The sequence below is a fragment of the Anopheles funestus genome, chromosome X (genome assembly GCF_943734845.2).
Source record: "Anopheles funestus chromosome X, idAnoFuneDA-416_04, whole genome shotgun sequence".
Taxonomy (NCBI): Eukaryota; Metazoa; Arthropoda; class Insecta; order Diptera; family Culicidae; genus Anopheles; species Anopheles funestus.
In genome coordinates, this window is record NC_064597.1 from 7622084 (window position 1) to 7637643 (window position 15560).

General features: G+C 40.3%; 1 protein-coding gene across 2 annotated transcripts; it reads right to left on the reverse strand.

Annotated features, from left to right (window-relative positions):
- Window positions 1-8925: 8925 nt before the first annotated feature.
- On the reverse strand, window positions 8926-15529 carry LOC125761767 (calaxin-like). 2 transcript variants are annotated; one of them, XM_049423238.1, is made up of 6 exons: window positions 15196-15529; window positions 13105-13713; window positions 11334-11814; window positions 11150-11265; window positions 9579-9727; window positions 8926-9468 (listed from the first exon to the last, which is right to left on the reverse strand). In XM_049423238.1, exons 2-5 carry the CDS (start codon window positions 13449-13451, stop codon window positions 9709-9711), a joined length of 963 nt encoding a protein of 320 aa, XP_049279195.1. In that variant the 5' UTR covers window positions 13452-13713; window positions 15196-15529; the 3' UTR covers window positions 8926-9468; window positions 9579-9708. The 2 variants fall into 2 exon arrangements, with proteins under 2 accessions (XP_049279195.1, XP_049279188.1); XM_049423231.1 differs by having other exon boundaries at window positions 15007-15529.
- Window positions 15530-15560: the final 31 nt, after the last annotated feature.

Genomic DNA, 15560 nt, shown 5'->3' on the forward strand with positions numbered 1-15560 from the left:
TGGATGTCATCCCCGCTAACTCACCTGTCACTGCGGAACACCGACAGTGCGTTATCGATGTTATCATCGTGGAGCATGTTCATGATGAAACCTTTTCCGCTCTGTTGACACCTTGTCAAACGTTGGCGCTAGTAGTTTGCTGGTCGTCAAGGTTTATAGAGTGTAGTAGCTATTAGTAACCCGATTGACAGATCGCTTGCGCCAGAAACGTCAGAACCGAACGTAAACTAAGTCACACTCAAACACACTCCACACTGATACTTGATATCACGCAACAAAAAAAACTTTACGTACAGGCTAGGTTTACTAGGTGGTTTAAAAATTAAAGAAAACCAAAAAATATATATATGTAGATAGAAACGATTCGGCAAACTAGTCCGATTCGTCCACACCCGCTAGCGGTTCGATGTCGACTAACTGTGTAAACGTTCCGACGGTACCGGCACGCTTCGGAAAACAACTCCTCAAACCGTTCGGAAAGCAGCGTTTCTCGTCCCCATACTCGTGTCCTCGGCGTCCCAGGCGGATCCTCCAACCAGCTTCTCGTCTCTGTTTTGGTGGCGCCCTACCACAAACCCCCTTTTTTGCCATCAGCTGCGAACGAGAGCAATTTGTCCAAACAAAACCACCTCGCACAGTGCGGATGCTTCTTCTCTCTTTCCGACACCCTTGATCGGGCACCATTCGATGGCACAGTGGGTATATTGGGTCTGGTGCGGTGATGCTCTCTAACCCTTGGTTTGATCCGTGAATGATTAGCTGCTAACGATGGTTTTGATTAAAAAAGATGAGATGCAATCATTAGTACCGTCATACTTCTCTTCCTCAAAACAAAAAAAAAAGGAAATCGCTTGCAATCTCCAACAGAAAAGTGGTTCGTATTTGTTTGCACTTAGAAGACGACAGTTATTAATGCCTTTAACTGGTGTTGCTAAATCAATCAATCAGCTCATCTACGGCAAAAGGGTTCTTGGGGTTCATTTTCCTGAGGTTCTGTCCACTGCACGGACCAGTGTGCAACCAACCGCTGACGCACCGTTTGATAGTTGTTAGCTTCGTTTAACATTACTATTTTTTTTTTACGTAATTTGTCCTCCCACCATTCTCTATCGCGTATGTGCGCGGGTAGACCAGTAGAGCAGACCGTTAATGGTGGAGCAATGAACACATGGCATCAGAAAACAGGTGAGTTCATGATACATTCATGAGCGTGCCGTGTTTGCTATTGATGGACAAGCCGTCAATAGCTGTTTTGTGGTTCTTGATGGTATTGACTGTAACGTTTACTTCATGTACTTACAATAATCGACATTAACACACTGTTCAGAGTCTTCAGATGTCTAACCCTTGTAATTCTTTTAATATCCTATCGTGAAGACGAACTCCAGCTTCAAAATACCTCAAAAACAAACTCCATCTGTTCAGCAGCGAATCTGTTGCTGAAAGCGTAGATAAATATTTGCAAAAATCCTCCTCCTCCTCCTCCTCCACGTCCTCCTCCTCCTCAAGACAACTCACCGATAACAAGATCAAGTTTAGACGGTTTGTAGGTTATGCTACCGGGCATATTGAGCCTGTAAATGGTCAGTGTCACATGAAATCTAAAAAAGCCGGCTCCGACCATGAGATATTCCATCTCCACACTTCTCCACACACTGGAGACCCGCCAAGACGCGCGCTGTGCCTCCAAAAACGGATGGTTGGGCGTGAAAAAAAAGGAGAAAGAAACGGCGAAACAGAGGAATAGGCCTCGATAGCTCACAAAAACCGAGGCAACACCATTATATTAAAATATCCCCCTCAGCTAACCTATGCTGACCTCTAAAACATACCGTGTGTGTCCACGTTGTGTGTGCCGTGGCCAACAATTAAGTGAACGCGCGCGCGGCACGTTAAAATTCGTCGTCCGTGCGCTTGTTGCTGTTCTTCGTGTTCTGGATGAGCTTGTGGACGGTGGTTTTTTAATGCTTTTGATTGTTTTTTGTCTCACCTCAACCATTCAAATGTGCCGAGTGCCAGAGTCAAGGGGTAAATTGCCTGTACCTCGTAGCACATTAATGGTAAATGCGAGAGAAGAAATCAACGCTTTTGATTTGAAATAGTTTTAGAGCGAGCAGGTTCACTTTCAGTAAAAATGGAAATGGTAGTAATTAGCTGCAAAAAATGGAAATCGCTTGCTTCTCTTCACCCTTTCAATATCTTGGAAAAAAAACAAAACAAAAACAAACCGAAATGTTCTTTTAACCGTTGCGTTTAGCGTTGCATGTCTTGCTGGTACAAGGTTTCCCATTTTCCAAAAGTATCCTTCAAATTTTCTGTTCTACAGTTTGCGAAACAAAAACCCCATCGCTCTAACTGTGCCAACTTGAAATCGATCGAGTTGTAAATGTTACATTTGCTGTTTGATTTGCGTGTTCCGTTACTTCCGTTACGAGCGGTTATGTACAGTTTGTGATCGGTCTTAATCATAGGACCCTTAAGGGCACGGTAGGTAAGATTGTAAACCTTTTTAATATTGTCGCTAGCGGAAAAATCTTCCAAAAAAAATAGCGTGTTTCATTATTTGAAACAACAATAACAAACGAGGTAAGTTCTTCCTTTAAAATATGTCATGAAAGATTTCATTTAAATATTTAATTGAACGCATGAAAGGGAAAATAATCTGCCACATGCGGAAAAGAGACCGCTAAGTGAGGCTCTAAGCTGAGGAACGGATAGTGATACAACGTCTACCTACTTTGAAGGATGCTCTCTCGTTGTTTTAAACGCCAAAAAAGCTCGTTTTCTGCGACAAAATCCTGTGAGAGCTGCCAAAATTAAACATCCGAAATAACAAGAGAGGATCCTACATCCTACATCCTAAGAGGTAACATTAACTGCGGTTCGAACCAGCCGCGAGCGACATTCTCTTCTCTCCTCTAGTAGCCGTACTAATCCTTCGTATAGTTGTTCTTTTCCCACATGTTATCATTGACCATGGTGTAAGATGATCTAGTATTGGTAATCGATAGTATGAGCTTATGGGATGAAGGGGAAATAACCTTCCTTCTCTTTTAATCCAATTGACCAATGCTAAAGGATCTAAAACTGGCATCAATCATAACGTGCGAGAAAGGAACGGCTATATGTTGCACTAAGCTGGGGAAATTATAGCTAATGTTACCGCTTTTATAGGATGCTCTCTTAGTGTTGAGAAAGTACCGATCACCCATACCATTTTATCTCAGCTAGAACGTTACTCCACACCTGGTGAAGAATCGGTTTTATTAGTATTGGAAGCAGGTAACCTATTCGGATGGAGGGGAAATAATCCACATGAGAGAGAAAATAATCCGCCACATGCGAGAGAGAGACCGTTAAATGGAGCGCTCAGCTGTGGAAAAGGTACTAACACCTTCTTCAATACTAATTTTTCGATCCGAATCCCTTGATGGTTTAAAATATCGAAAAATGATTTTTCAACACCAAGAGACCATCTAACAGAACAGATAATTTCTTCCTTAAAATAATTCAAGAAACATTTCCTTGCAATAGGGTTACTGCTTCAGTTTTAGGCAGGTGTGTAATGAAAGCCAAATTATACACAAATGTGTTATAAAATGAAGCCAAACGCTATTTTAAAACGTATACACCAATAGATGTTCTCTAAATACGACGTTTCGCAACATTTACATCAATATTTAATTTTTTAAAAATGTTCGTCCAACTGGCTGTCAGTCGATAGATGATTTGGCAGGCACTGGAAACATTAAACTTAGTTCAACCAATTCGCGCTAAAATATATCAATTTATAATTTTTTTTAAATTTCCCAAAAAAAGTAAGGTTATAGCCTTATGAAATTTTCGATTTTTTAGAATTTTTTACTATTTATTACTATTTTTTTAATTTAAAGCATTATTTGAGTGAAAAGAAACTTATTGCAACCAATTGGCATTAAAATAAAACAATTTAAATTTTTTTGCAAAATTTCCCAAAAAAATCGTAAGGGGTAAGCCTTATGAAATTTTCGAGTGGAAAATTTTTATGAAATTTTTTTCTGATTTTTTATCCTTTTTTTAATTTAAAGCATTGTTTGAGTAAAAAGAAACTTATTGCAACAAATTCCCATTAAAATATATCATTTAAAAATTTTGCTACATTGCTCAAAAATGAAGAAAATTTTACATTTTCTCAAACAGGGTAAGGAACTTGGTTCCTCGAATAACTTATGGCACAGACATCTGAGGCCATGGCTGTCCATGAAGAAAATGTAGCCATTGTTGTCATCTATCGACAACAGGTTAAAGATTGGCGATCCGTTGGATACCGACCGAGTTATAGGCAAAATTTGGTGCAAAAATGAGGAAAATTTTCAGTTTTTTTTAATTTTTTGATTTTTTTTATTATTTTTCACTCTTTTTTTTATTTCAAGCATTATTAGAGTGAAAAGAAACTCATTGCAACCCATTGGCATTAAAATAAAACAATTTAATTTTTTTTGCAAAATTTCCCAAAAAAATCGTAAGGGGTAAGCCTTATGAAATTTTCGAGTTGAAAATTTTTTTGAAATTTTTTTCCGTTTTTTTATCCTTTTTTTAATTTAAAGCATTGTTTGAGAGAAAAGAAACGTATTGCAACAAATTTGCATTAAAATATATCACATATATAAATTTTGCTGAGTTGCAGAAATAATGAGGAAAATTTTACATTTTCTCAAACAGGGTAAGGAACTTGGTTCCTCGAATAACTTCTGGCACATACATCTGAGGGCATGGCCGTCCAAGAAGAAAATGTAGCCATTGGTGCCTATCGACCACAGGTTAGAGAATGGCGATCCGTTGGATACCGACCGAGTTATAGGCAAAACTTGGTGCAAAACTGAGGAAAATTTTCTTTTTTTTTTTTAATTTTTTGATGTTTTTATTATTTTTCACTCTTTTTTTTATTTCAAGCATTATTAGAGTGAAAAGAAACTCATTGCAACCCATTGGCATTAAAATAAAACAATTTAATTTTTTTTGCAAAATTTCCCAAAAAAATCGTAAGGGGTAAGCCTTATGAAATTTTCGAGTTGAAAATTTTTTTGAAATTTTTTTCCGTTTTTTTATCCTTTTTTTAATTTAAAGCATTGTTTGAGAGAAAAGAAACGTATTGCAACAAATTTGCATTAAAATATATCACATATATAAATTTTTGCTACATTGCTCAAAAATGAGGAAAATTTTACATTTTCTCAAACAGGGTAAGGAACTTGGTTCCTCGAATAACTTCTGGCACATACATCTGAGGGCATGGCCGTCCAAGAAGAAAATGTAGCCATTGGTGCCTATCGACCACAGGTTAAAGAATGGCGATCCGTTGGATACCGACCGAGTTATAGGCAAAACTTGGTGCAAAACTGAGGAAAATTTTCTTTTTTTTTTTAATTTTTTGATGTTTTTATTATTTTTCACTCTTTTTTTTTAATTCAAGCGTTATTAGAGTGAAAAGAAACTCATTGCAACCCATTGGCATTAAAATAAAACAATTTAATTTTTTTGCAAAATTTCCCAAAAAATCGTAAGGGGTAAGCCTTACGAAATTTTCGAGTGGAAAATTTTTTTGAAATTTTTTTCTGATTTTTTATTCTTTTTTTAATTTAAAGCACTATTTAAGTGAAAAGAAACTTATTCCAACAAATTCCCATCAAAATATATCACATTTAAAATTTTTGCTACATTGCTCAAAAATGAGGAAAATTTTACATTTTCTCAAACAGGGTATGGAACTTGGTTCCTCGAATAACTTCTGGCACAGACATCTAAGGGCATGGCTGTCCAAGAAGAAAATGTAGCCATTGGTGCCATCTATCGACCACACGTTAAAGATTGGCGATCCGTTGGATACCGACCGAGTTATAGCCAAAATTTGGTGCAAAAATAAAGAAAATTTTACATTTTCTCAAACAGGGTAAGGAACTTGGTTCCTCGAATAACTTCTGGCACAGACATCTAAGGGCATGGCCGTCCAAGAAGAAAATGTAGCCATTGGTGCCATCTATCGACCACAGGTTAAAGATTGGCGATTCGTTGGATACCGACCGAGTTATAAGCAAAATTTGGTGCAAAAATGAGGAAAATTTTCATTTTTTTTTAATTTTTTGATTTTTTTATTATTTTGCACTCTTTTTTTATTTCAAGCATTATTAGAGTGAAAAGAAACTCATTGCAACCCATTGGCATTAAAATAAAACAATTTAATTTTTTTTGCAAAATTTCTCAAAAAAACGTAAGGGATAAGCCTTATGAAATTTTCGAGTGGAAAATTTTTTTGAAATTTTTTTCTGATTTTTTATTCTTTTTTTAATTTAAAGCACTATTTAAGTGAAAAGAAACTTATTCCAATTTATTCGCATTAATAAAATTTTGCTAAATTTCACAAAAAAGGTAAGGTCGTAGCCTGAACACGTAGTAAAGAAGGGAAGTGCCAGTTGATCATACCTCGTTAGAAGGATTCTCTCTTGGTGTTGAGAATCTATCGATCACCCGTTCTACTTAATCTCGGCTAGAAGGTAGAAAAGAATGTTTCTGCATAGGTGTAAAGAATCATTTTTATTAGTATTGGAGAATCGGTTTTCTACAACACCAAGAGAGCATCCATGGAAGCCGGTAGTCTATTCGGATATAGGGGAAATAATCCACATGAGAGAGAAAATAATCCGCCACATGCGGGAGAGAGACCGCTAAATGAAGCGCTAAGCTGAGGAACTGATAGTCATTCCACCTCTACCTCCTTTGAAGGATGCTCTCTTGGAGTTGAGAAATTACCGATCACTCATACTATTTTATCTCAGCTAGAACGTTACTCCATAGCAGTTGAAGAATCGGTTTTATTAGTATTGGAAGCAGGTAACCTATTCGGATGGAGGGGAAATGATCCACATGAGAGAGAAAATAATCTACCACATGCGGGAGAGAGACCACTAAGTGATGCGCTAAGCTGGGGCAATAGTAGCTATAACACGTCTACCTCCTTTGTAGGATGCTCTCTTGTTGTTTCAAACGCCAAAAATCGCTCGTTTTCTGCGACAAAATCCTGAAAGAGCTGCCAAAATTATCATCCGAAATAACGAGACAGTATCCAACAAAAGAGACAGCATTATCTATGGTTTGAAACTATGGTCGAAATTTGGCACGAGCGACCGACCGCTTAATATAACGAAAAATTATTTCTCAACACCAAGAGAGCATCCCATAAACGAGTTAACCATAAAATTTGTTATAAATCATTTCAGCGAAATATTTCATGCAAATTGCCTTAAAATAATTCATGAAAGATTTCATTTAAATATTTAACGAAAGTTTTTATTGCAACATATGAAATAATAAGACAGTATCCTATAAAAGAGTATCCTATAGCAGCATAAGCTATAATTTCCCCAGCTTAGTGCAACATATAGCCGTTCCTTTCTCGCACGTTATGATTGATGCCAGTTTTAGATCCTTTAGTATTGATCGATTGGATTAAAAGAGATGGAAGGTTATTTCCCCTTCATCCGGTGAACTCATATTATCGATTACCAATACTAGATCATCTCACACCATGGTCATTGATAACATGTGGGAAAAGAATAACTATACGATGGATTAGAACGGCTACTAGAGGAGAGAAGAGAATGTCGCTCGCGGCTGGATCGAACCGCAGTTAATGTTACCTCTTAGTAGGATGCTCTCTTGTTATTTCGGATGAATAATTTTGGCAGCTCTCTCAGGATTTCGTCGCAGAAAACGTGCGGTTTTCTGGTTTGCAGCTTAGAGCCCCATTTAGCGGTCTCTTTCTCGCATGTGGCGGATTAATTTCTTTCTCATGTAGATTATTTCCCCTCCATCCGAATAGGTTACCTGCTTCCGTGGATGCTCTCTTGGTGTTGTACAAAACCGATTCTCCAATACTAATAAAACCAATTCTTTACACCTGTGGAGTAACATTCTCTTCTACCTTCTGGCCGAGATGATAAAGTATGAGTGATCGGTAGTTTCTCAACGCCAAGAGAGCATCCTACCAAGGAGCTTGACGTGTTATCGCTACCATTGCCCCTGCTTAGCGCATCACTTAGCGGTCTCTCTCCCGCATGTGGCGGATTATTTTCTCTTTCATGCGGATTATTACCCGTTAAACCGAATAGGTTACCTCCTTTATTGGATACTCTCTTGGTGTTACAGAAAAATCATTCTCCAATACTAATAAAACCGATTCTTTGGTTATGGAGTAACATTTCCGTCTCAATTCGCCACTCAACCGGCTGGTTCGATCGTGAATGAAGGTCGAACAAAAAATTTTCAATGTCACGCATTAGGTATGCTCCATAATTGATGCGTGAATAGAAAATGTAAAATATGAAAATGGTTGTTTAAATAAAGTACTTCCTAGTAAAACTACATAATATAATTAACGAACGGCTTTAATTCTTTCCACAGAACTCCGAATACTTACTTGTTTCCTCCTCTATAAAGGACTCATTAAAGCAAGCGTTTATATTCAAATTTTTCTTTCAAATTTTAATTTTTTTTAATTTGTAATATTATCTAAAAATGCAATGTACGATGAAAGGAATTTTATTGCAAATTCACGGAACAATATTGATTTTATTTGAACTTATATTAGTTGCCGTCTGAAGTGCCTCGCAGACATAACAAAAACCGTGTTGTCATCTACTATCAAAGCTAATTTATTTTAAGTAATCGCTATAAAACAACATCTTCAGAGTTATACTACGTATGCATTCATATTACGCTCCCAACTACTACACTGAAACTAGTAACACATTCTGCTAAATGACGTCAAAGCTACTTACAAACTAGATAAATCGGTTGTACTATGTTTAACACTCGGAAAACAATTGTTGCTTATTTCTAATCCAGGTATGGGGGTTTTACATTCTAACGAAAGCAAGAGCTTAGTAAGGATTTACCCGTCGGACTTGCATAAGTTTCTGTATTTTGGCGTTCGACTAATTATCTACAATTTAGCATTTTTACGCATCCAACAAATTAGCGCAAGGTTCCTCTCGGTGCGTTATCGCTACTATACTTCAATTTCTAAACCGTTCCAAATTTTGTTCGTCTAAACCAATCCGCGATCAAGCATGGTTGTTTTAGAAGTGCGTTTTGCGTCACTGTACAATATTTTGTTGTTGTGTTTTTTTTGGTTGGAATAAAAGCCAGATAGTGCAAATCGGAACGCGCCTGCCGGATACGGAACCGACCTACTACATGCGCGACCTTCGGCTAAAAGCACTTTAAGCGATGCGCAACGCGATTTTGAAACGTGCTGAGTGGTGCCCAAGGCCGGTCGGACCCGCTGAAGAAGCCGCTCGGTGACAACACCACACATCTTCCGGGGCAGCATTTGACCTGTTTATTCCGAGCTCGGCAGGCCCTCTTCGAAATGAGCAGCGGCAAAACCAGGTTTCATAGTGTCCAAAATCAAGACCCAACCATGGTGTCACCCTGGAAAGCAAGAAAACATGAAATGTAATTAATACAGGTTGTCTGCGGGAGTTAGTGCACTCAAATACCCGCAGGTACAGGAGGTGGTGTCCCCAGTTAGGGTGCTTTACCTTCGTTTATTATTTATTTTCCATTCGACACTCGACTGTTTGGGGCTGGCAGCTTTATCCGGTTTCGATAGAGAGAGCTTCCTGCTTTGCAGCACTTGGCACGGTCGTCGGGGATTGCCGCCGGTGACTTCTAGTTGGAATCTTCTTGTCTGCAGTTGTTTTGCGTACGATTAAAAGCGAAGTAGAAAACAGAGAGAAAATCCCCAATAAGTGACGTATTTTGAAACGCGGTAATTAGCAGGTATAAGTGGTTTTTTTTTGTGTGAGGAGCAGGTGCGCATCGTAGCGTAGACGTTATGATACTGGCAGAAAAGGTACTGACAGCTCTAAAGTCAGTGGACAGTGGGCAACAGATATATAGTGTCACATTGCGCACTAGTGGCAGCTAGTGGTTTTTTGGTAGTAGAGAGTAGCGCTGTGAGAGTAAATATCACACAATTCTTTTAATAGCTTCATATTTACACAAAACATAAGTGGGTAGGTGTTCATTTTCCCCCTTTCGTTTCCGTGTGATCTTGGAGTTGTGAAACAGTGAACGGTGAACCATGAACAAATGGGTAGTGTACTGCACAAATCGTCAATAAAGTTTGGGATTAGATTTGTACAAACAAAAACGATGACAGATAACTATGTACACAGAGGTAAGATGACGGGAAGAGCATTATGTATACTAAAACTGTTCATTCAGACTGCCAGAAGCGATATTTACAGTAGGCGTACTTGTGGATATTAAACATCATGCAGAAAAGAGACTTTCCAAAAGACGCATTCATCATTTAAACATGCCACAAACGATCTGAGGACTTGCTAAATAGGAACCAAAACCAACATTTATCATCAATAACTTCTTGTATATACATATATACAGTGTATACGCAACAAGTCCAACATTTTGGGAGTTCGTGGGTGTGCCACATTCCAACATAAAACAAATTTAGCCAAACTCAAAAAAAACAACAACTTGCTCGTTTTCCGCGACGACTATCTCTGGCGTAAGAAATGTCTTTCCACGCGTTTTATAGCGTCAATATAGCGTCGTGAAAAAAACAGATAATGACAGGCCGAACCGTAACAGCAAGAAGGAAATGAGCAAAAGTTAAAGCTGAACGACTAGCGAGAAGCAGGACGAAAGAAACATTCACATGCTAAAAATGGGGGAAAAGTGTTTTTTTTCTGGAAACCAAACCAAACGGTTGGTCGATACGGTAACACACATTGGCAGAGCGATGGGGTTTGGGCAACACAAAGGGGATAGCGGGCTAGAAAAAAGGCAAAAAGATTGTTATGGTTTGTTTGCTCGTGGAGCTTGCTTTTACCTCGATCCTAGGTGGATGGGTTACCCTGTGTAATGTTTGTATGTATGTGTGGATGTATGTGTGTTTTTGGTTTTTACCAAATCCAAAATTTGGTTTATGTGTTTGTGGATAAAGGATTTGCTGCTCCTGTACGACATTCTGTGGCTTTTCCTTTGGAGGGGGAGTAGCACACACACACTCAAGGCTCAAGGAAATGGTTGGAGCTAATGGTTTTGAAGAAGAAAACATGTATACAGTAATGAGTGTAACATTTACGCTTGCAGTGTCGAGAGAAAGGACATCGTGGCACGATCCGACGGTAAACATTGACCGAACGCTTCCAGCAGTAGTGGTTCCTCGGCGATCGCTTCCTGGTAATCCTGGAATGAGATCTGTCCCGATGGAAGACACAGGACACGGTTGATTACTCCTCAAATCCAACTGCGACCATCGTTCTTACCTTTCCATCCTTGTCCATGTCCAGTTTGCGCAATGCAATCTCCACCAGATCCTTAACGCCCTCGTCCGGATCTTCGTCCTGCGGCTGCTTGATCAGACAGTTGCGCAACAGTGCGAACATTTCGTCCTTCGTGATAAACCCGTCACTGTTCAGATCGTACACACGAAAGCAGAAGGCCGTTTTTTCGGCCTGTGAACCTTTCAAAAAGGTCGACAGTCCCATCAACCAACCCTCGAGACGAATCGGCAATCCCTCGTAACCTTTCTCCCACGCGCAGAAGATACGCTCCATCAGTGTTTCCTCCGTCACGATGTCGAAGGTGCTGTGGAGCAGCTCGCGGAACACGGACCGATCAATGCCGTCCATGGAGGATCCAGCTTTCGCTATCACACCAGGATTGCTAGCGGCGAGTGCCTTCGAGTTCATGCTAGCGTTGGCTACCAGCTTGCGGTAGATTTTACACAGCGCCTCCACCTCCACTCTGTAACGAAACGGATGATATTTTGTTGAAGATTCGGTTTGGTTTTAACAGAACTCTCTTATATTACTTTAGATACATGTAATGTCTACTTTGAAATAGACCTGATTGTGTACAAATATCAGATCTCTAAGATCACCTTCTCCTCATAACGATCAGTCTTACCATTAGGCTCCTCACAGGTCCTCCACAGACACAATAGACACAGAGACTCGTCTGGATGTACTACAAACCCAGAACAGGTGCATTTCTGCAGAACACTAAACAATATTCCAAGTCTCAGTAGCCTAGCGTGCAATAATGGAGCAAATTAACTCACACGACATCCACGACTGTACCTTCATCGGAACGGTCCTGGCACGATGATTGTTCTCCATGTTAGAATATCTTTTCTATGGAGCAGTAGAATTGCAAACCCATCACCAAAAGACACACGAAAATGTCCCCCAGGAGAGAAAAAAAACTACATCCATGTGTATTGCATGTCACGGGTTGAGTCCGTACCACGATAAAAAAGGACCATCGATGTTGTATCGAATCATAAATGATAAACAAATCAATAACGAGAAAATTTATGCATTTTCTTTGCCCTACCCAAATGGTACCCTTTACACGGGGGTACAGGCACCACACAAATAGGCACCCGTGTACTAACATACGTTTTTTGACGACCCGGCGATGAGATACGGAACACATCCAAATCATGCTCAACATACGTTCGGACTTGACTAGTAAATCATGCCATGCTTTTAATGATACCACGCGTTTTTTTGGGGGATTGGATTTGATGGAACAGGTAGTAGAATTTGTCCGACATAACGACCTCCACCTCGTGGAGGTGTGTACCTCGAGTGGTGCAGTTTGTTTGCCAAACCAATTAAAGACTCCGCTAGATACAATCAATACTATACCGGAGGACGTTACCGTGTTTAAGTTATAAATGAAAGCATCTAGCGGAAAACGATGTTGTTGGAGACGACTAGTTGTCGATGTTGTTGGAGATTACCAAGACCTGAGTGACAAATTAGTATCACCACGACGGTTATACGATTGATGGTCATCTTTTGCAGTCCTCAGACTTTTTGTTATCGGTGCTTTTTTTTAGATTTCTTCCAGACACAAAATTCTTAATATAGTCTAAAGCCCTTAGGTAGTTGTCTGATTCTTCAATACTTCACACTTGGTTCTTTCTTCTCATAATCTTGAAGACACGCTATTACAGACGTTTTTGGTAAGGATAACACGTAAGTATTGCAATACACCAACGCTTAGTAACGTATCTAAATCACTTACTTGGAAAAATGTGTCCGGCGCTTATACATCTCCAACATCTTCGGGTTCAGCTTGCCGTTCAGTTCGTCCATCCTGGCCAGAATGCGTCTGTTATCGCGCGAGATCGCGGTACGTGCCGTGCCCGTACTGTTCTGATCCTTCGAGTGCGAATCGGCCCGCGGCTGATGAGCACTGCTGGGACCGTTCCCGGCCGGATCTCTCGACTGGGCCGAGGCTCGCCTACCACTGGCCAGAAAGATGGATACGCTTTTCATTATCATTGCCCCTCCCTTGGTGTTGCTGTTGAACGTAGCCGCCACCGACCGACCCGCTCCACCGCCACCATCCTTCGGCTGTTTTCTGCTCATCGTTTCCAAGCGTTTCCTTTCTTCGGGTTTGTGTCGTTTTATTTCTGTTGGGTTCACTGCACCAGCTGGTTCGTTCGTTCGGCCCTTATTCGGGTCGAAGGATGGCGTTAGCAACCGATACTTTGCACTGTATGTGTGTGTGTTTAGTTCTTGTTTATGGCCAACGGTCCGAGTTCAAGTCTTGTTTTTTTTAAACCCCAATTCTCCTTTTGAATTTCCAACGGTTAACAACGGAACGAGGAGCATGGAGCATGTACGGAAACTGAAAAAGTTTATTAAGCCTTTTTTTAATTTTTTTTATAACAAACGTCCTGAGTTGCTTTAATCCTATTTGTTATGTTTAACATCGTTTCTTAATTTCCAAATATTATAGAATTTTTTTTTTCAATGTAGGTTCATCGAGGTTGACTTCTGTCTACCAAAGCCTAATAGAAGATTATATATAATTTGAATTATGCATCCATAAAAAACGTAATAAGTGCTAATTATACGACGTAGGCGAACCAATGAAGAGATTTGAATCCATACTCGGACTAGATATTATACTTTACATTTTGCCACAGCAAATCTTCGATGCGTTGAATAAAATTTTTAACTTCAGTTCGTGTTTTAGAAATAAAAAATGTATAGTTTCGCATGTTTGCGAAATGTTTTTCAGATTCAACATTCTTTCATTTTGTTTTTGCTAAAAAAAATGGTGGAAAATTCGTTTGGGTCATTGTAGACGAAGAGGTGAAGTAAACGAAGTGCCCGCAGTTGGTTATAATTGCCAGCGAAACACAGTGAAACGGACCACGTACACCGAACGGAGACTAGGGGCTCACCAGAAAAATTTGGTGTCAATCAATACCGAGCGTCAAACGGTGTTGAAAGCATTCCTCACACACCTTGCCAGAATGTCGGACTCATTGATAAGGCCCGAGCACGGTCTAACCTTCTCCGACAGCTGAAGGTAGGACTCTATTGGCGTCTGTTAGTAGTAGCACCGAGCAGATATCCCCGTACCCGGCGTGCACACGTCAAACTTTTCAGCAACTTTAAACGTTCTTCCCCCCCCCCCTCTATCCCCTCCACCCGTTCTGATCATTTCCGCTTATCAACGGGCAAAACTGGTGATCGACATTGCCCCGAAAACAAACGTTTGGTCGCGTTCCCTGCTGCTCACACTGTGAAGATACGGGGTTAAAGCAATCACCCCCCCAAAAACAACACACAATCAAATGTTTCAATCCTTGGCCGTAACGTAAAACTCTGCGGCAAAAACTTCAGCCAGTGTAATTTGCATTTTGTATCCTCAGGGCAAACATTATCACGAGAAAAAAAATCACCTTCCCATTCTTTGTGTATAATGGGGTACAGTTCTTCGCCAGTATAATTGTCGCTGTGACGGTGTCATCAGAGTGCCGCGACTTTAAAACAGCCCCCAAAAAGGCAGCAAGTCATCGGGACGTGTTCGACGGGGGACGGGGGGGGGGGGGCCGAGGATATACGGACACCAAAAAAAAGGGGCAGTTTTCCTAAGGCACGATACCGAAACTGGAAAAACGAAACTCACAGCAATTCAGCAAAATTTTGAAGAAGTCGCCATGAAGGGTTTCTGCGCGGTAAATGCTGTGGGTGAAGGTGCTTCCGCCCGGGGAAGTTTTACACACTAATCGTGGTACACGGACGCACGGACGGACTTATGGTACCGAACTTTGCACGAATTCGTGTTGGCCATTACTTGCGACTGGCAAAAACTCACCGTGACCATCCGGAGCGATTGATTTTTGTTTTGTTTTGTTTGTTGATTATTAAAGGGGAGGGTAGGGTGCATTTTTGCTGTGTTGCTGTTGTTGCTATTGTTGTTGGCCGCGGGTTCTTTGTTCACTGTGCGTCCTCCAAAACGGTGCTCCAGAGGACATACTGTTTATTGGTGTTGCTATGGTGATAGTTATACGCAGCGCTTCTTTGCTGCGAAACCATGACACAGCTTATATGCCGTCCCTGATGAATGGTGTATTCAGTTTCATCAACCAGAGAGAGAGAGAGAGAGAGAGAGGGAGAGAGAAAGAGCACACCTAAACCGTAGCCAACGGTAGAAGCAGAAGATTGCATTTGTGTCTTCAC